The sequence below is a fragment of the Strix aluco genome, chromosome 3 (genome assembly GCF_031877795.1).
Source record: "Strix aluco isolate bStrAlu1 chromosome 3, bStrAlu1.hap1, whole genome shotgun sequence".
Lineage (NCBI taxonomy): Eukaryota > Metazoa > Chordata > Aves > Strigiformes > Strigidae > Strix > Strix aluco.
Window position 1 is genome coordinate 125690481 of NC_133933.1, and position 22524 is coordinate 125713004.

The window sequence follows — 22524 nt, forward strand, 5'->3', positions numbered from 1 at the left end:
ATGTCAGCAAATTTCCAGTGGGAGAGCTCTCCAGTGATGGGAGGCAATGAGAAGCCCAAAGTGGAGATGATGCAATGAGCTCTACTTTTTTGACTGGAACAAGAATTAAAGAAAACATATTAAAGAATCACACATGACAACACCTTCATGTCTGGGCTATTAAGAACATAAGATTTTATCATGAAGGGTGCATGTTAAAGGGTGATCTTGAGACAGATTTTACACATATAAAAACTTCCTGCTGATGTTCATATGTGGGGGTGAAAAATCTCTTTGAACATACTGAATTCAAAAGCACCTTGTGTGGGAGTCAATTATATCATACGCAGGTGCAGAACCCCAGCTTCAGTTATATTTTAATGCATATATACAGGCCTACCTAAATGCCTGATTCCCTCTCCACCTGTCCAGATTCCAGTCCAGTGTTATGAAAAAAAAAAAAAAAGGAAAAACATCTGAAACTAGACATTGTTTTGGCTCTCTCTAGCTAACAAATGGCCAAACTCATTAAAAATCTGTGTGTGCTGAAGCGAAGGGGGGGATGCTTCAGGGTAGAGAAATTGCTTCACAAAGCCAAATTTGAGATTTAAAAAAAAAAAAAAAAAAAAAGGGAAAATTATCTCTTAAAAAGGAGGAATTTTCAACTTGAAGTGTTAAGTGTCCTTAACTGTATCTGCTTTGCACAATGGCTTGTTATATCTTATTGAGCACTGCAAAAGTGGGAGATCCTGACAGGACCTGGGTAAAAGCACAGCAATGCCTTGCATTCGAAGGCTGGGCTTACTTAAGCCTGCAAACTGCTTAGCTGGAAGTTAACCTCAAAACCACACTAGTCCCAAAATCTTGCTCCATCACGCTTGGATCTGATTCTCAGTTATTTCTTTTCTTCTTGCCTTTGATAAAACATTATTGCAGTGTTTCAGTACTCTGGCTGCTGGTCCCCAGAGAAACCAGGAAGAGCAGTAAGAAGAGAAAATTAAAGAGATGTTTGCCAACATAAAACATAATTTAAAAAGAAAAAAGCACCTTTTTCTGTGTCATTATTGAAACTTCAGATTGTAAGAGCTTAAATGATTCCTGTGGATCTGCTTTACTCCTCACTTCTTTTCATTCTCTGCTGTTTATTTTTTAACATTTCCTTTAGATGGAGTAATAAAACCAGGCAAATCCAATTCCTTTTGCTTCCTGGCAGATTTTCTTCCTACTTCTTGTGTCTATTGGACTTCAAGTGGTGCAGGAAAAACAATTAGAAGTAGTACACAGTGAGATGCACACAAAGCAAGAGGGCCTACAAACCTGTCAGTGAAAATGTGTGATCCCTTTCAGGATCTCCTTTTAGGGCCAATTATTGGATCCCATTCTGGTCCCCCCAGAACCCTTCAGCTTGGGCATATGAAGTGTGTGATAAAGTTTTGCAAAGACTTTTGTGTCTTTTTGCTTTTGTTGATATGGAAAGAAGACAAGAAAGTAGGTTTTCTTAATTTTTAGTGTTTTCTGCTGTCTTTTATATTTTACTTTAGGATAAGGAAGAAAGATTTAAGATTAGACCTTCAGAGAAGACAGAAAGCATTCTGGTGGAATATTATCCTGTTTACTCTCATTTGGAGAAAGCTGTGACCCTCTTGGAATAACAAAACTCTCTTGGATTTCACTGGGGCCCAAGATTGCTTTAATTCATTAATTTTGCTTACCTTTTGTTGCCAATTTCATTCAAATCCCTGCATTTGGCAGAAGGATTTCTTTGTTTAAAAATGAACAGTTGCATTTTTTCTCTCCCTTCCCAGCAGCTCATTTCACTTTTTTGTTTGTTGAAGAGCTGGAAAATCCACAATAACTATGACTTCCAAAGGCATCTTCCAGCCATGCTATGGAAGACACTCTCTTGATGTGTCATGCTTTAGAAATGCACAGACACTAAAAATTGAGCTAGATGGACCACTGTCCCGCACTGAAAAAGCATTATTGTCTTTTTATGCTTTTTGTTATTTTATTCCTTTCTGTAATTTTATTCCTTTCCTTTGAACATTTTTAGCATTGAGATTGAGCTGTGGATGAAATCAGAATATGAAATACTCATTAATATAAAGTGTTCATGCTATAGATTCCTAGAGTTTGCGAAATATGGGAGATGGTAAATATCTTCTTCATATACATGCCTGCATGCATGAGTGTGAGTGTTTAACTGTATATATCCAAATATTGGTGTTTTGTGCATCTCCCTTGAGGCACTGCTGTTTCCTTAATGATTCAGTCTGACATTGCTCCTTGGCACAAACAAAATCCTTTGGGATGAACAGTGTCTGTTCAAAAGACCATGGAGATAAGAACAGCTTTTTTTAATTGGACCTGGGTATTCCTTATGGCTTAGCACCTGACAGAGGTTTAGATGTTGTCCCAGTCTGCATAAGTGGAGGGCACCATAATACAGGAGCTTGGATTTCCCCTCCTAAAACCATGTGGCACCTTCTTGAAAAAGTCTGTCATAAAACAGTATTTGAATATATGAAAAATATGAATGTTGTCCTCCTTGGTGATGTGAAGCGTAGCAGTCCAGGGATAGAAAAACAGCATCTGAGGAATTTCCTACACCTCAGTGTGAAGCTCCTGGTTAGCTGAATGAGTTCATCATGATCTGGAGCTGGCCTGCAAACAATGCAAGTGGGGGAATACTTCAACAATCTGCAGTAATCAGGGCATGGTCCTGTGTATGGTTAGAGGAAGCCACTGAGCCATAAACCAAGTCCCTGATCCTTTCCAGACCAAAGGCAGAACTGGAGTTATTCATGCAACACTCTCTCTCTTCCCCCACTGCTCACCCTTTGTGTGTCAACCTGTTACAGGCTGCTGGGGAGAGCCCCAGAGCTGGGGATGGTGTTTGAATCCTTCCGTGCTGTATCAGTCCCTACACACTAGGGCAGCACGGTACAGCCACACAGGGCTGGCAAACCAGATACCCGGGAGCAGATAGACACCAGAAGGAAGAAATAACACATGTGATACCCAGCCTGAAGTGTGACTTCTGGGGTGGAAATGATTGAAATTTCCTGTTCTTCTGTTGGGGTGCTGGGGGGGAGGTCAGTTTAGCTAAACCCAGCCCTGGGTTATTGCCTCTCTGCTACCTTGAGGCCCAGGGTCCTGCGGGGAGGTGGGAAGGAGGGATGCTGGAGGGGGGACGGGAAGGCAGTGAGCACTGAAGCAGGGACTGCAGTGCAGGGCTGTGCTCATCTGCTGCCCCTGGCACAGTGGCACAGGGCATGGGAGACACAGCTCTGCTCTTTGCAAGAGAATGTCAAAGCAACTTTTCTCACCTGCTGCCTTCTGCCTCCTTCTGGGTGGTCAGGGTGCAATGAGAACTGCTGCTTTGTTACCCCTTACCCTGTATTTTCTCCCTCCTGCCTTCCTCCTTTTCATACCACCAGTCTCTTCAGGGCATCTCAGTCCATAGCCCCGTTTTTATTTTACAGTCACAACAAACTCCGCTTATCTTGCATCACTGACCACTTGCTGCACAAATCCCCTCACAATACACACTTCCCACTTGCTTAATTTGTCCACAGCGATCCCTTGGACAGGAACACATTCATGGGTGAGCAAGGGAAACTGTTCTGGTCTGCAGTGATTATTTTTACCATCATCCTTCATCCTGGGGGATTTAGGTGACAGATGCAGCCTAACTTTTTGCTCTAGTATACCAGGGAAGATCCACTGGCAGGCACGGGCTGTGAAAAGCAAAGGACTGAGCCCCAGGCCTTGAGGGCTTTTGATCCTGGGCAGGGCAGAACACAAACTCAAAGAACAATATATGGTGGGGAGGGATCTGTGGCTCTGTGCCTGATGGAAACAAGAGGACAGCAATATTTTAAGACCTGACCTGGTAGATTTACACACCCAGGCTTACCTATGACTTGAGAGGCCCTGCTGACACGAATCTCCTGTGGAAGGTGAACTTGTATCACCGACAACAAGTTGCGCTGAGCCACCCACCTTCCTTTCCTCCTCAGCAAACTGTCCCACCAGTCCCCAGGGTGCTGGGCACCCAAAGCAATCTGTGCCCTTCATCCCCGGATCCATCTCATTGGGCTGGGGTGCAGCCACCAATTCACCTGCCTCAACTGTCAGTCTTATTTCACTACTGTGACTGTGATCCTGCTCCTGATGGAGGGGAGAGAAAAAGACAGATAGGGCAACTGTACCCCAGAATTTCCTCCCAGTGCTTGCAGTCCTCTTTGTGCTGTCTGTAACCCCTCCATCTTCCAGAAGTAGTACCCTTCCCCACCTAGGGTAAGTGTGTAATCACAGCCAACATGGGTATTACTCAGCAGCTTCAAAGACACCACTGTGTCCTTGGGTGCACAACTGGGGACAAAATTGTGCTGGAAGTGAACTGGGCAGTAAATCCATCCCTCTTTTCCCAGAAGAACTGGGATAGGATCTGAGATGGACCAAATAGAAATCTGACCTTGAGAGTGAATGGGTCAGTTGAGAGATGAAGAACCCGAAGATAAGACAAAGTTAAAAAGAGGCTTGAAAAGGATGTAAAGGTGAAATATAGTCTAGGAGGGAAGATTTGGTGTGGAGTGAGCTGGTCTGGGAGGTAGAGGACTTATCTTGTATTTTCATTCCTGAGGGATGTGGAGGGGAATCAGAAGGTGAAGGTAGAGCCTTTTCTGCTTTCCTACTGTCCTTCCCCTCTCTTGAGAGAGATGCCCAGTTGAGGGTGATGAAACACTGGCACAGGTTGCCCAGAGATGTGATAGATGCCCCATCTCAGGAATCATTCAAGGTTGGGTTGGATGGGGCTCTGAGCAACGTGATCTAGGTGAAGATGTCCCTGTTCATTGCAGGGGGGTTGGACTAGATGGTCCCTTCCAACCCAAACCGTTCTGAGATTCTATGAAAACTTGATGGGATGATACTGAAGGAACAAAGTGGGAAGTACAACTCAGAAATACAGTGTGTCCAGCATCAGAAGTTCCTCCACAGAGAAGACCTCTCTAATAGCAATCACGCTTTGCTATTGCACCCTTATGAATTCCTCCAAAAAATTGATTTATTTGGAAGGAATAGAACTGTGTTAGGAACATCTCTGTTATTAATACTAAAGTATATAAGTCTCTTGAAATACTTTTATTCTGTTCTTGTCTCTTTTCAAATTACCAGATCAAAAAATAGAAAGCCAAAGCAGTAAGGGAAAGGGGCATGGGCCCAGACTCATCAGAAGGAGGTGCCAGAGGGTTCTGATTGCCTTTTGGGTGTTCTGGGTACACATGTTCTTCTCTTAAAAATCACACTAGTAATCCTTGATTTCCCTGGGAGGGAGCTCAAAGTCCATACATTTGTTAATGTGCAGGACATGCCTGTGAAGGGGCCAAGACAGCTCAGCTAGTTTTGTGTTTGCTTCTGCCACTGAAGGTGGGTTAATTTCTCCTAACTTTTGTAGTCTGATAAAAGTTAGGATGAAGTATAAGTATTCTTGTGCCTCTGATGTAAATGGAGAGAGACAGGCAACTGCAGAGGGCAAGTCTGTTTTTGACCCATTCCTTAGGATGGAGCGGATCATCCTCTGGATGGGCCTGACTCTTACCAGTGACTATAAAACAAATTTGCTTGACTAGCTGGTGAGCTGAACCTCACCATTGCCAGATAGCTGGAAGTAACTGAATTGCTCTTTATTGAAGCAGAAACCCTGGAGCATTATTTCCTGGATAGCTTCTTATGACCACTTTGATATATTTTATTTTTGCTGAGTGAACAGACCACATGGCCACTGCTGTGTCCCCGTTCCCAGACAGCCAAGGTACAGTTTTACCTCAAATGTGTTGCCCTCAGGGCTCACTTGACCTGGACTCTCTCTCCATTGCTGAGCTGTACAGAATAGCTGCACAGGCACAAGCACAGCAAACAGTCTAGTGTGTGGGCAAGAGGACCTACACAGCTCTGAAGTCAGGAAAACTGCTACACTGACATAAATCAGCTTTACGTGCAACTGTTTATAGGGGATGAGTCAGGAATTGGTGATAATTGGTGGCTGTGTAATAGGGATCCACTGTTGTAAGGTGAATGAATAACTATACTAGGGACAAGGACAGAGAAATCAGTTTGGTTGGGGAGAAAAATCTCCCTCCAAAGTTTTACAGTGAGTCTGAAGGGAGGCAGGAGCAACCCAATGTATTAAACCTTAAATGAAAGATTTTAATTTTCTTTTACCTTGAAAACTTTAGGTGAACTAAAGCAACTGACTTCATCCTAACCTCTATGTTATACTTTCTATGACCTATGTTTGGTAGAGTCGGAATGTTCTTATCATGGAGAGAAACAACTGCATTGATCGCATTATCACACAATATATTCCATCAGACATCCCTGGTTGCCTTCTGTTGAATATTTTTAAGCTTTTAAGATAAAATAGAGTTTAACCGAGATTGCATGCTTTATCTTAATATTTCTATAATGTAGCTTGATAATTATCCATCATTCCAATTGATAAGAGGTAGCAGTTAAAGAAAAATAAAAATAGAGCTAAATTTGCTGGCAAAGGTCCTGTGAATGTACTTGAATGAGAGTGATCTGGCAGCAGGGTACAAGGGCTCCTCTTCTCCTTGCCAGGGATCTGAAATGACATTTAAACCTCTCACCATCCCTAACCTCCACTGAGCAGGGCGCTGGGAAGGCAGGAGCCATGCCATCTCAAAAATACTTTAAATCTTGTTTTTCCCATGAGAGGGAAGTCAGTGGAGGCTGGTGCCATTCAAAGGAGGGAGGAGAAGACATTCCACCCCAGGGTGCGACAGTGGGCAGTGGCCACACAGAACTCCCAGGATGGGAGTTGGTGCTGCAGCAGCCACACTGAAATTATTAAGGAAACAAAAAAGGTCCCAGATAATTTAGTAGTAAGGGAGTAGTGCTAGTATCCCTCTGGGCTGCACGCAGAGAGGGTCTATGCCTACATTCACACCAACAAAAGATCTTCAGCTCAGTAAGAGCAGCTGGTTTTGTTAACCTGAGAGGTTCTGCACTCAGCTTTGGAGCAAGACAAACAGCCCCCTCACAATTACACATCTTTTTAGGATATTAAGTGTCCAAGCATCCTTTACAGACAAGTTTCCAGCCTGAAATATGGTAGGGGTTTATTCTGCATTCTTCCATTCACCGTTAGTGATTTTTACTGCTGAACGGACAAGGAGTTTGCATTTTCAACCACATGCAAGTCCAGGTCTGCACAAACGCAGGTGGTAAAGTCCATCATGCTGGGGGAGTCCATCATGCTTTTCAGGAGAATGATGTCGTCCACGTCTGTCATCTCTCACTCCTCTGAGAGTCCTTAGTTCTTGTCCTCCTTCCTTTCAGAGTCTTAATCTACCAAATGGCTTTGGGGCATCTAGAGAAAGAGAAAGAAGCACACAAAAAACAATGTAATGGTATCCATCAAAGCAAAGATTTTTGCTTGGCCCCTGTTTAAGATCAAATGTCACATGTTCCAGAAAAGTGATTTATTCATGCCATCATTAAAGATGCTCAGATCTGGATAGAACTAGATGCCATCAGAATGGGCAATGGCCCTTTCTGACCTCTGGGAGAACAGACCCTGTGAAGTTTTCATTAGACATTAAAAAAAGAAAAAGAGAGAAAGAGAAAGACACGTCTGAAATTCAGGCTCCAGCCATGCTAGTGATTTTGCTGAAGACAGTTACCATCTTGTGGGTGGATACACATGGGTGTAAAATGGTATGCAACCAATAAGTATTATTATTATTATTATTATTCTACTTTTTGAGTTTGCTTTTCTGTGTATAAGATCGGAGAGTAGCAACATATGTAGGTAAAATGTATAAGGGATCTGTAGTCTGAAAAATAAAACCATTGTTATGAAATTAAAAATAGCCATGTAGGCATATACCAGGAAGGATGCGCTAATTAACAGCAGAAAGTACTTTTATTTGTTGAGGAACTAAAGGGAATGAAGGATCTCATTTTAAACCTGCCTGGTCTTCAGGCCTCATTTATACAAGTCACTGCGGCCTCATTTTGTTTCCCAAACCTTTGGCTTAGCCTAGGAGCTTAGACTTTCACATCTTCTTCCTTCACCAAGGTGGTCCCGGAGGACAACAGAGAACTTGGGATGGTGAATGCACTCCTGAAGTGCCTATGAGACACCAAGAGGTAGTTAGGTCTCTGGCTTGGAGGCCTCTGGGAGATGCTGAAAGTCATGTTGACAGCACTGGGTCTTCATTTTCTCACACTTCAGTCTCCATCTGTAAAATGGGTGAAAGGCAATATTTTTCCCCATCTTTCTTCTGTCTTCCTTGCTGAGATTGTAACCATTGCTGTGACAGCCCTGCCTAGCACAACAGGACCTTTATCTCTCTTAGAGCATTCGGCAAAGACAACATTTGAGCTGTATTAGAAAAGGGCCCCATTTTCCCAAATGCTGTGGTGTCAGGTTTGTGTTTGCAGGCTATAAAAGCAGCAAAGGCAAAACCCTTGTGTAGATAGGAAGCAATCTGCCTTTGGAAGGAAAGGGACGGACAAAACGACCTCAAAGCAATTCAGCATCTGTGATTTCCTCGATTCCATCTGAAAGCTCGCTCTCTATTTTGCTGACATATGAGCTGGGTGCCCTATTGTACATCAGTGTAACAAATAGCCGTTATCTTCTGGTTTATGGGAGATACGGCAGAACATGATTTATTTGTGCCTGCTCTGTTGCCTCTTTTGAAATGTTGCCGTCGTTCGGTGCACCTTTCTCAGAGGAAGGCAGATGGTCATCACAAAGTTTCCTGTAACCTTGCCGTGCATGTTGCATAGTGAATCAATGAAATCTGAATTACAGTCCATTGTCTGAGTTTGGAGCTGTGCTGCTAAAGTATCCTGCAGTGGCTGATAACATTTGAATGTCAACACTGCGTATATACTGAGGAAATATGACATTTCTCCCTAAAATTTCGAAGCAGTGCCAAAGGGGATTTTTAACTGCTAAGTTGCATCTGATGTGAGCAGGGACTGCATTGCTCAAACCTAAATTACCAGCTTGGAAATGCACCTTTTGTGAGTGTGTGAGTGTTAGGTGTGACCCCTCCTTGGAAAAAAAACAGAAATAATGAATCAAAACAGGATTCTAACATGAAATGCGAGACACAAGGATTTTTTGGAGTCCAAACAGCACCAGCTGCCCCTCTGTGCTAGCTGTCTCTGCTTATATGACATTTGCAATGAGGCTTCAGGTGATTTGAGAAGCTGGCTTAGACTGCAAATCACCTTTCATGTCAGCTCGTGCCAGGATACTTCGCCAAAAGCCGTTATTTCAGTGGGAAATAACAACTGGGAATAGGGAAAAAATGAACTTCTGAAAAGCACTTTGTCACGTTCCCTGGGCTGTGGCAGGCAAATGCTGAAAACATTGTAAGCTCCTGCCATGAAAGCAGGCATAGGCAGAAATTTCTCAGTGGGAAATTTACACATGAGAGAGAAGACAAGGTGAGTATATAAAACATTTTCAGCACTGTCTCTTAATTTCTGACAATTATTTACTCTATAAGCAGACATGCTGGAAGGTACCTGTGTTTCATAAAGTCTGGTACCTTGCTTCAATGATTTTTCCTTAAGATAGGAATCATTACAATGAGCAGGTGTGGCAATTTCAGATAATGACCTTTGTGCAGCACAGGTGTTTCTAGAAATGGTTAATGTTGGATGTAATAGATGTTAAAAGTGTCTCCTCCAAATGCTTCTGGCCTTTTACAGATGACTGCTTCTGTGTGTGTGTGTGTAGGGCAGAGCATCTCCCAAATTCAAGCTGTCAGTCAGCTCATTCCCATAGTTCATCTAGGCAAAGAGTATTATCTCATGTGAACTCGCTGCTGCAAGATGTTTTATTCATTAACTGGCTTGAGAATTTTATGTTTTATTAAATACAAGAGGAAAGAAATCTGAAAACTTATAATCTAATTTACAGGGGGAGGAAAAGCAAAGTGTCATTATTTGGTGTGCAACAGACATTTAATTCCTGGGTTTCGAGTTTTTTGATCATAGACATTACTTGTGCTAGGACATTCTTATCCGATCTACTGAGTCTTCTTCCTCAGGTTCCAACTGGGTTTGATATTCTAAATGAACGCAAGCTTCCCCTGTCTTGAAAGGGGCACATCACAGTTATTCTAGAGAACTAGAATAACCAGTGGCATAAAAGTAAGGACCTTCCTTACAGGACCTTTCTTACTAAATTTTTCTTACAAAAAAGAAAAAAAACCACATCTAGATGGGACCAGATAACTCTACCAAAAAAAAAAAAAGTCCTGGTCTTGTAAATAGACAGGATGATCCTGAGTGCACCTGACATGTCCTTTACTGATTGTCATGAAGTTGTCTTATACTGAAATAAGTGAGACCAGAATAAGGTTCATATTCTTGAAATATAAAAAACTAAATCAAAGTGTAACTAAATTCTTTTATCTGTGCCACTGATATAAATCCATGAAATCTCAAATAAACAATTCCAAAAGTCTGTTTTTAATTATATTTTTCTAGAGCCAGAGTAGCTATTAAACTTTGTGGATCTGTCTACATTTACTTCTGTATACTGAGGAACCAGGCCTCATTTTCTGTAGATTTCCAGTTTTTTAAAAGCATTTCCAAAATGTCAGGAAATCACAGATCTTCCAGAAATTCATCTTAATCTCAAACATTTCATACTTCAGTAACTGGAGATTTGTTGTTGTCTGTCAGAGCTAAAATGTGGGAAAGCGATCTTCTGTGGGGTGAGGAGCTTGCATGCTACATATGAGTCCCCGAACATTTGGGACTGCAATGAGTACCTGAGCAGTCCCTGAACTGCAGCACAATTGCAAATGAGTCTCTAATGAGTAAGAAACAGAGTTGTGGCAGGGAACAGGGATATGTCCCAAAGCCCACTGAAGTGAATGGCACCACTCTTGTTGACTGCAGTGACCTTTGAGTGGAGCTCTCGGCATGTCTGTGAAAGGAAGGTAGAGTCAAATGCAGGATAACCACATGCTCATCTTTTCTACTTTTTCTCCCAGGATGGAAGGAGCAGTTTTATTGGCCATCAGCTCGGAGGGGTCATGGAAGTGCCAAACAGCAAGGACCAGAGAGTCAAATCAGCCAGAGCCATCCAAATCACTTACTACCTCCAAACGTATGGCTCTGTCACCCAGGACCTCATTGGGGAGAAGTGGGAGAGTGAATTCTGTAAACTGATGCACAAGATGCAGCTGGATCACCAAGATCTGCAGCTCTACTCACTAGCGTCCTTTAGCCTCTGGAAGGACTTCCACCAGACCAGTCTCTTGGCCAGGGGCAAGATTTTGGTGAGCCTGATGCTGATTCTCCTGACTGCTACCCTCTCGAGCTCCATGAAGGACTGCCTGCGTAGCAAACCTTTCCTGGGACTCTTGGGAGTACTCACTATCTGTATTTCCAGTGTCACTGCGGCAGGGATATTTTTCATTACTGATGGAAAATATAATTCTACTCTGTTGGGAATCCCTTTCTTCGCTATGGGTAATTATTTATCTTCATAATAATAGGATTAACAGAGCTTAATGGCAGGATTGTAAATTACATCCTGGGTTATAAAGTGCAGATTTTACCTTGAGTGAAAGTCTAAGTCATTTTCATCTTGTTAAATTGATCTTTGCTTTGCCAAAAAAAAAAAAAGAAAAAAAAGAAAAAAAAAAAGGAAACAAAATAAAGCAGTAGCAACAATAAAGAGCAAATGACGTTGCTGGAATCTTGGCCAATATGAGAGAGGGGCAGTTTTATTGATCTCTGTTACAAAACGAAGGAGAAATTGTTATTGAAAACTAGTCAGCTCAGCACAGAAAATAGATATGTGTTGACCTGTCTTTGATGAGAGGCCAGACAAAAGAGTAAGTTAAAATAGGAGGGTGCCGAGTAAGGAAAGATTTTAGCATCCTTTCTGAGGAGGTCTTCTCTTCCAGCTCTGTCTGAGGGGCAGAGCGGAATGGGTTGGTGTAAGAATAAGATTGATGGACTGTATCTCAGAGAGGAGATTACTGTTGTGGTGTTTGCCAGGCTGTAAGCAAAGGGGCCTGTCAGTATCTGTAGCACATAATCCCTCAGTTTGCGAAGTCCCAGATCAGCTGCAGAGATTTCCTTTGTGTTGCACCCAGGCAGGGGAAGGTGCAGATGAAGAACAAACATAAAATCCAGCTCTTTTAGCAGAAGAATTGTTGTCATTCCTTTTGTTCTCATTTCTGTTCCAAGTACTTTTAGTGCATGGTTGATGAGTTTGCTGGGCAGGTATGTTGAGAAGGGGGAAGGAAACGTGCCCAAAATGGCTTGCTGAGGCAGCATTGTTTGGTGCAATCACATCCAAGTTTGTCAGAGTTTCACCGTATCATGAGTCTGAACCCCAGCAATGACACTATGCAAAATCTCAGCAGTGTCAGCCCAGACACAAACACTTTCGTGCTGGCTTTTTGATGGCAGGAAATCTTACCTGTGGACAGAACTCTGCATCTTTACAGTTAATTTCTTAAATTTCATTCATGCTTCTAGTACTCAAGCCCAATTGCTATGCTACAGTGAGAGATAACTAAATATGCAAAGCCGCAAGGCTTGGAGAAGATTATTTTTTTAAAAAAAACCTCAAGCTCCCCAAAAAATACATTTTCTTGCTCTTTCCCTCAAGAAAAGTCCTGTAGGTGTATGCATTACCCAACTCCCACCTCCTATTTTGTTTGTCTCCTGATAATGTATCCATGTCACTACCAATGAGACCGAGCCATGGCCTCACCAGTCCTGCACCCAGCATCTCTGAAGCAGCTGGCCAAGGTGGGAAGGAGTGGGACAGAGTAGGTGGTCAAGATTCCAGAAGGGAAATGCAAGAGTGAGGAAAAAGACACCGAGGAATTGCATGATTGGTTCAGCCTCATTAATACTGATAAATAAAGCCATGCCAAAGTGTCTAATTCAATCTTCTGCACTGTTAAATTGTTAGAATGGCCCCTAACATGGTTTGACCCATGTCAGCTCTTGAGATGCTGTGCACAGCTCTGCAGTGTAAGTGGGTTTGATGGAGAGAAAGTGATGAGAGGGGGAAAAGGCCAGCAGGAGGCGCAGAGAACATGCCAGGTTGTGACAGGGATGGATCCTGCCCTGAGCAAGGGGTGCAGGCTTAGGAAAAAGAGATCTGTGTGGCTGGATGGAGAAAAGAATGAAAGTGGGGAAGGGGAGGCTCATGCTTGTTGTCAGATTATGGCAACTTTTCTGTTGGGTGTCAGGAGGTGCGTATCAAAGATTGGGGCCAAGTGGAATTGCCTTGCTTGTGCAGCAAGTAGAAGTAAATGCAAAAAAACACTGAAGCGATGAAAAACACCTTCCCTCAATTGTTTATTTCTCTGCTGGTGTCCCTTTTTAGATACCTATAGAGATGGGTGGCCCATACCCTTTGCTTGACAGATCCCAAATTTGTCACTCCCAAGGAGCCCCAAACAGTGCCTGTAGATGAAGCTCGTCTTCAGGTTGACCTCAAAAACATCAGTATCCATACAGGCCAGGAGCATCACAGCAGTAACAGTGCACTCAATTTATACATACCCTGCAGCCCCAGCATTAGACAAGGGTGGGAGTTTCTGAGAGAACAGTGGCTCAGTTTCCTGCCTAGGATGGTGGTAATCCAGGAGTTTGCTGTCTGAGGAAAAGTAATGTTTATAACATTCTGTTGTGTTTTGTGCTGTCATTCTTGTCACAGCTGCTGCCAAGAGAAAAAGAGAAAAAAACCTCTCTTGGAGTGAGATATTTGCAAGGCTTGTTTCTATAACATTATAACGAACAAACTTCAGGTTGAAAAAGAAAATGTTTAAGTAATCCTTCTACAGAAATTTTATTCAGGAATCTCAGACTGAATTGGAAATATCATTAGAGAACAACTTGCTCTACCTGGGAACAGCAGCTGGTAAATACTAGGCAACAGTTTTACATTTTGGTGAACTAAAAGACAGGAAGCATGTCTTACCAAAGTCATACTGGGTTACGTCCTGCCAAGTGCCATGTGCCTTTAGTCCCTTAAGTGACAGTGACAGCTAATGAGACCTTGTTCTTCCTGTGATACACCCAGGGCCTCACAGACTTGGGCTCCTCACAGAGCAGGGTTTTCTGTTGAACCTGGTCTACCATGAACTGACGTGTCACCTTAAAATAGACCCATTGAGGATCCAAGACTGTTAATTCTGTGGGGTCAACACATAACTCTGGCCCATGTTGCACCAGTGTCCCTTGCTGCTAGCACAGTAGAAAGCAAACAACACATCAAATAAGAATCATAATAATATAGATGATAATGTGTGCAAAATGGGGTTTCCCAGAATTACAAATGCCAGATTTGCAAGTCAGCCTTTTAAATTTGTTACTTAGATTAAAAAATAAAAGCAAAACCAGGCAGTAACAGCTACAAAGTGCCTGCAAGTGCAATGCTATGCAGAATACACAAGCAACCTTAAATATGGCAACTCCTAACTTTGGAGCACTTCAACCTGACATCTGCAAACTGTCCATTTAAAGTGTATTTGTTTGGTACAATATACAGTCTCTTCTGACATTCACTTTTCAAAGGATTAATTTTAATGGAAATTCTGTGATGTTCTTCTACACTTGTCCTTTTTCCTGAAGAGGTGGAAAGATGCTGCCATCTGAATGACAGGAATAATCCTGGACTTGTACAAATGTCTAGATCCATAATTCCTCTTGTAGTGTAGAGCTTCTGTGGGTTTCAGTAAGTGACAGAAACCTATATAAAAGTGAAATGTGTACTATTTTTCTAAATAGGACTTAATGACCTACACATTAATTTCTTACTGTAGTCCTGCTGTGAGGGAATGGTCTGCTGGGATAAAGCATCTCTCTGCTGTACTGGGGGAAGAGTGTTAGCTCAGATTGGCTTTTCTTTATCCTTGAAGGTGAAAAGCTTCAGTCTTAAGTTAGGCATGAGGACAGTGGTGGAAAATCCTGCTTGTTCTGACTCCTTCTTCCCAATACCATGGTGTTCTCAGACAGCTGTCTCAGGAAAACCAGTTTCCCCAGTACAGTGTCTACCACTGCTTTTTTGGAGTCAGTGAGGAGCAACTCTTCAGAAAAATCCTGTGCAAATAATGCTCTGGCTGCCAAGATCTTCTGCAAACAGGAGCAAGAGGTGTTGATTTTTAGCTGTTCATACTCCAGACAAATGACTAAATGTGGTGAGTTAGAGAAAATATGCTTCTTTAGTTTCAGGGCTTCTTTTAGAAACTGAACTGGACCTACATGTTTTATTTGTCTTTTTTTCTTTTTTTTTTTTTTTTTTTTAAATTTAAGTTGGATTTTAGTAACCACCATGTGAAATGGTGGGAAATATGGGAAAGTTCTACCTTGTGTTTCTCCTCTGGGACAAATACAAACTGCAGTTTCTTCTGCAAGTTTGAGACCAGCAGAGCTATCATCACTGGATGTGTTTCAGATACGAGATAGAGGGTCAAATCACTGAGTTTCAGATTTGTTCTAGACATCAGAAATGGACCTGGTTAGATGTTCACATCTGCCTTTTGTGTTTGGATTCAAAGGGATATTATGTACGTGACATAATTATGGTTTCCCATGCCTAATCATTGCTAATTAATATAACCAGAAGGTTAACTACATAATTGAGATATTATTGCTCCCATGATTTGCTTTTTAATGCACAGAAACCAGACTGATATCATCAGAGAGATAATTATTTAACTCAGCTGAGAATCTGACTGTGTACTTTTAAATGCAGGTATATTCATTATGTCATTTTACACTGTAATTATTTTTGGCCAGTCCATGAAGTACCTCATTATATAGATTAGTGCAAATCTACTACAAAAAGCATAATTATAAAGTGTATGTATTTCTTAGATGGCTATATTCACAGTGGATGTAAGAAATATTTCTTCTCCTTTGTAAGTCCAAACCATGAAGACCATAAGGGCATGGCTATTTCTTGTTGAGTCTTTAAGAGAACACTCAGCTCAATGGATGCCCTACAACACATTGCAATACTGTTACTACTACTACCAATAACAATACTCTTAGTAACGATGCAGTAAAGAGATACAAAAACTTTAGAAAGCAATAGTCTACCTGTTCCCAACCATAACTCCATGCCTGATGTAAGAGTGCAACATGGATGGCAGAGATTGTACTTACAGTTCAGATTTTCTTTTAAAATTCCCAGTTATTCCTTCTCCTGAGTTATTCAGATGGAAGAGGGAAGCAAGGCAAAAGCAGACAAGACTCCAGGCAGTTATTAGTATTTCAGACAGAAGCCAACTAACCTCTTTTAGGTGGCAGTTATTAAAATAATGGCTGGTGATCACCTTTAAGTAAATTTGAGATGTCACAGTATTACCATTAGAGGTAAAGTTGTGGGAAATTACAGAAAAAAGTCCTAGTGCAGATGAGGAAATTATTTACTTTAAACCTCAGAAGACAAATATGAGTGCTAAAGTGCATGCTGTCATTAGTTTACCTGTACATGAAGTATCACAACCTTTGCTTCAAGCAATGGACTTTCTGATTACAACTGCAACTGAGAAATATTTCAGGAGTGACTCTCACTTTGGTTTTGTCCTTTTGATGCAGCAGTAAAGAAAATCCCATTTGAATCTCATGTTATATGATCATCCCCTATCTGTATGAGGAGCAAGAGAATGACCCTTTAGAGCAAAGATACCTACTGACATAAACTCCCACCACTCCATACCTTAGAAATACAGTGAATCTGTCATTTTAGATGTTATGGCAGTCATGTCCCCACCCACTCAGCAGATCATTAAGGACTTGGAAATACCTTGTCCTTAATTAAAAAATGTCCATTTTTGACTTTTACAGTGGAAAATGGGAATAACAAAAAAAACATGGGACCACAGGAGAAAAAAATAGAAATATATAAAAATGTTTAAAATTACCTATTTGGATGGGCAGATAAGAAGTAATTCATACAAATGGGTTTAGACATTCTCCAAATTTGTGAGGTTGATTTCCCCATAACCTGATATACTCCCTAGCAAGTCTATTCCCAGCTGCAAAGGGTTGTTTTTTCTAATTTCTATAGGAAAGCTTAACCTCCCCAGAACAGTCTTTCCTGGATTTTGAGCAGAAGACTAAAGTCTTTCTGGGATAATCTACTACACTTGCACCATGCAGTCTGGCCCTGCAGCTATATCCTGGAGCTCTCATGGTTAGGGGAAGGCATCAGGACTGGGGCTGTTCTCTCCTCAAACACAGGCAAGATAAGGATATCTCTGCCCGGGTCCTTTGGGCCTTCTCATGCCCAGGAGAAAGGGGATGCAAGAAGCAACACAGCCAGCCTCAGTCCTAACAACAGGGTTTGTAGCACTTAATTTCAAGTGTCCTAAATGTTCCTCCCTTAACTGAAGTGATACAATCTCAATTTCCTTTGTAGTCAATAGAGAGAAATAGGCAACTCCAAAGTAATTTGGTCCATTGCTTACTACATATTTGCGATGAACTGTGTTAATCTCTGAAGGTCCTGTCCATCTCTGAAAAAGCTAAGGTGACTGATTAGACTTTAACATCTAAGGTTACGTACATAAGCTCTAAAATATATATACATGTATACATACACAGCATATATGCATAAACGGACTTGAATCCCCTACAGATTGAATTCTAGCTCTTCTTCTTCTGTAGAGACTTACCAGAAGGTTTCTTATCAACTCAAATGCGATCATCCCTTAGGGCTGTTGCTCCACCCTGGGAGATGGGTCTGCTGGTCAGTGATTCTGAGACTCAGCTTGGGTTGAAGCATTCATCCTTGGACCATTGCCCAAGCACAGACCATCACTACCAGGTCCTCCATAATGAGAGAGCAAATACAAAAGACGTTGGCTGGTTTGTTGCTTGTGAACAGTCAGCTAAACCCTTTCTCCTTCTGACTCTAGTGGGAACTCAATTAACCCATTTGTGCAAAGTGAAGTCTCCAAATAGAGTCACCTTTTATTGTTATTATTATTATTAAAACAGCTTCTTCAGCTCTCCATCTGCAGCTAACAGACTGGTAGCTGTCTTTTGCTTTTAACTTGCTGCAAGCATTTCTACAGTCCTTTGAAAAAAGTGGTTTGATAAGGGAAGAGAACATATTTTGAGCTAAAAAGTCAAAGGCTAAAAGGAATGGTTTTCTTCTGCACTTAGAAATATATGTTTATTACTCTTAATCAATATACAAATTCTGTTCAGATAGCAAAGGATGTTTCCTTTTCAGGTGCCTCACACATTTGTCTGAACACCTCTTGCTTTCATTTTTCTACCCTTTCATGACAATGCTCATTCCTATGACTGGGTTATTTAAGGTTCTTCTTTATTGGATGCACCTTTTCTGTGTGTTGATCTCATTTAGAAGGAGTTTCGTTCCTTGTACTTAGTATGTATCGATGCACATCACATTTACATTTGGCTCATTTGGGCTGGAAAGGAGCTGCATCATGGCAGAAATGATTTAGCTCCACGTATATCATCCCTAATAGGGCAATGCCAAATCCAGCGTTGAATAGCACCGTTGCTAGCAATTCCATAACCTGCCTCGACAGCTTGTTCCAGTGCTTAAACAGCCATACATTTATAAAGGTATTTCTTAATATTTTCACAGCTGCAGTTTATGCCTATAACTTCAGAGTCTGTCTGGCCTGACCGTGCAGTGTAATTTTTCACAGTACCTATGTATTTGCAAATCTTTTAGAATATTTTGCATGTAGGGCTGTGCTTACTTCAGCTTGAATATAATTTCTACCAGATCTTTTTTTCCCAGATATTTTACTGTAGTTCACACTTCCCTGTGAGCTCCATCCATACAGGAAGATTGATAGTGGCTTCTGGTCTCTGCTGGAGCACTGTGGATCTGCAGAAAAAAAGCACATGTGGGACAGGATGAGGATCTGACCTGTATTCTTTGGTGTTTGGTGGGAAAATATAACCTTGCATTGTCCTTTCTTTTCTGTTGGGCAGGAAATGTGGGCTCTGATACCTGAGGAAGCATAGAATGAATGATCCTATGTTGTCAAGCACACTGTCTGCTCACCTTAGGTACCGTGCTCCTCTGTAAGGAAATCCAAGGTTGTGCATCTGTTTTTTTAAGCAAAAGTGAAAGGCAGGAACCACATTTACTTTCTCCTGGAATACATTTTGTGTGCAAATAACCCCTGGAACTCTCTTGTTGCGAGATATGGTTGTGCCTCAAAATTCAGCTTGATTCAGAAAGGGTTGGATTTTTACACAGCTAACTAAAACATCCTCATTATTTTAAGTAACATTGTAACACTTAAACATAATAGTAAGGAAGAAGTATAAAAATTAATGACCGTGTTCAAAAGCCCAGTTCAAAAACGGGTACAAAGAAATTTCACTTGTAAAGAAATTTTCCCATAGCTGCCCTTTTTCAGTTTGATAATTTTCCCCTGAAGAGTTAGGAAAAGGATACAGAACTCAATAGACCATTTTCCAATGTTCTAAATCAATATTTATCTGCTATATTCATCTGCAATGTCAAAAACTTTGCATAGAATTACAGGTTTAAAGAGTCTATTGCAAATGCAAAACCAAGTAAAAAGATCTTACTTGATTCTGTATCATTTATATGTCCTCCTTTGCACAACCACTAGCCAGTTGAGGTTTTAATAATTCAGTTTTATCCTTCCATTTTCAACCTTTTTTTCACTTTCTTTCCCATGAAGTGGCTTCTCCTCTCTGGTGGGATAACTGCCTGCAGTAACATACAGCATGCTGAAGCTGCACTGGCTCAGGGCTCATTGCTCCATGAGTGGCAACAAATGATAACATCAGCCTGCATTATTCAAGAAGTATCTTCCATGTCGTTGGCACATGCCTGTGTTACTGGCCTTCAGACAAAGGTATACTCAAGTGTTACAGCTGTGACTTTCCATGTATCAGCCCTGGTAGGTGTGGCAAAGCAGGTCATGTTTCATCCACACTTGCCCAACTGCAAGATGAAGAAGGACATGCTATTTTGGATGCTCAAAGTGGTAGTGAGAGCTGCAGACAAATAGAAGTAGGCAGAAGGTTGCAAGTGATACCACCAACTGAATGAGATGAAAACTTCAGGCCTTTGCAGCTTTGGATCACTAAAGATGCTCTTTAATTTTTGTTCTGCAAGAGTGGGTATACTGTCCTCACTGTCTTGGCTGAATTTCAGTGTGCCTAATTGCATTTTTATCTTCTTCAAATTTCCCCCGCTGTGCAGGTTAGATGCAGTATTGGTGAGCACTGCCTGGCTCAAAGCACTGTGCAGGTGGTGCTCTGCTAAGCAGATGCTGGGTTTTACCCAGACATGGCTGTATTTCAATGGTGAATGCAGTGGCCACATAATCCGGCTCAGCAGTCTCTAAAATCGTTCTGCGTTCCCTGAGAATATGTAGCTGTGTCTTGGCATGTTATCATTGTATTTTCCTGCAGTAATCTGTGGTATTTCAGCACCAGAGAATTTTTTGCTCATACTCTATATTCTTAAAGTCCAAGGAAAAAAACCCCATTTCTTTACAGCCTGATATGATACTTAGACCTGCCTAACCCATACATACTAACCCATATTCAAATGCAAATTTGCCACAGAAATTTTAAATGCTGTAGCTTTTCCTGATGTTATGAACTCCATTGCTGTTGATATCCTGTATATAAAGAAAACTATTTTGTTAGCATAGCCATGAAACCAGTTAGTACTATATCATTTTGCAATCTTTACATAAATTCAGAAACTGCAGGTATAATCTACTAGAGGGAGCACTTGCATTGCTTTATAAAGAGAATCAAACGGCAGATTACTGTACTCCCGGTGAGACCCTAGCAGGTGAAATTTTCTGTGTTTCTTTAAGTTTCTAGTTGATATTTTTACTATTATTGTTGAGAAATTATTATCCTCCAGGGAGGACACAGAGTTGCAGAAGCTGAAGGTGGAGAGGTGTTCTGCATACTGAGTGCAGAGCAATGAAAACTTTTGTTCTTCTACAATAACTTAAAAGAGTTTAGCACGAAGTTTTTGGTTAAGGCAATTTAAACCTTCTGAAACTAGACTGGGAGCCCTGGGAGCAAAAAGCCTGTTTGTGCTTAGAGTAGATATCGCAGCAAAAAGAAACTGTGCAAAGAGCAAAACCAAAATCCTTCTAATGCACACTCTTCTCGTGGGAGCAGCTGAAAGAGGAGAAGAACCCACAAGAGAGATGCTAACTATGCTGCTGAAAGCATTACCAGAAAGTGCAATGTTGGGGCTGTACAAGAGCTGAATATATTAGGCAAAAAAACAGGGCAGATATCCCTCTTGTCACACTTCCAGTCAACTTCAAGGCACCACTTTTAGGAGTGAGAGCTGCTGGACGCACCTAGTCTTCTGCTCTCTGCAAAAGTACATCTCAGTGTCTTTTGTAATCCCTTATGTTGGCTTTCAACATCTCTCCCATCAGAGCTAAGAAAAACTAAGAACTTTATCATGCAGTTAGCTTGCTCTTAAATGAATAACCTTGGTAGGGTATTGAGGAAGAGAAGGCTTTACTAATCATAGATACAGATGTTCTACCTCTTTCTTAGGTTATTTGAAGTCAGACTCTGAACAATGCAGTTAATGAAGCAAGTCTCAAAAGATCTCTCTTACGTGGATTTTGACCTCTAATATACTTATTCTTTCCCCGAGGGGAAAATAATAGAATCTCTTTATGGACTATTTCCAAAAAAACCTGCAGAAATTTATTATGATTGAAATCTCTTCGGCCCTACCACAATTTTTGAAATTGGTCAGGAAGTATGAAAGTAATTGGTGGTCAAGGACAGACAAACAAACCCAAATGCATACACAAATGTAGAACATTGGGCAAAACAAGGCAAAAATATCAATCCATTTTCCTTAGATATAGTATAAAAGAAAAAGTAAAAAACTGTATATGTGGTAAACAGCCATGATTCGGCTTTCAGAGCAATGAAATCATTAGACCTCATCTACTCAGGAGTTTTTTTCACAAGGTGGAAAAGATACTTTTGTCAGCTTTTAAATTGCTAGAATATTGTCAGTGCTCCCTGAGACCTTTGCTTGTTTTTTGTGACTTCTCTTACCCGACCCTGTCATGTTTGCATACCAAGTCCCTCGGACCTGACACTGTATTGTAAAACACACATCAAACAATGAATTCCTTATGAAACTTCTTATTTTATCTATTGATAATTTTTCCTTGGAGTTTATTTAATGTTTCTTTGAAAAGATGAGGATACCTTTAGTTTCACTAGGCAGTGACACAAATGTCCCATTTAATGTCTTTTACTGGAACATATTGTGAGATTCTTAACTCTTAGAGGGGATTGTCTGACCTGTAATTAGCAAGGAAAAGTAAAGCATCACAGAAATTGTTGAAAAATGGAGAATTTTTTTAACTGCAGATCAGGTTCTTCCATGACTTTTCCCTCAACAGTGTGTGTAACTGGGTCACTGATCCACTGGTAACTTGCATAGGTAAATGGAGTACACAGGTC

At 41.2% G+C, this 22524-nt stretch overlaps 1 protein-coding gene across 2 annotated transcripts in view; it reads left to right on the forward strand.

The window, feature by feature from the left end:
- The window catches only part of PTCHD4 (patched domain containing 4), an 88010-nt gene that overhangs the window by 14688 nt on the left and 50798 nt on the right, over positions 1 to 22524 (forward strand). For both annotated transcript variants that reach the window (XM_074820818.1, XM_074820819.1), the window contains exon 2: positions 11037 to 11517. In XM_074820818.1, the coding sequence (XP_074676919.1) occupies positions 11037 to 11517 (481 nt within the window). The remainder of the gene's footprint in view (positions 1 to 11036; positions 11518 to 22524) is intronic.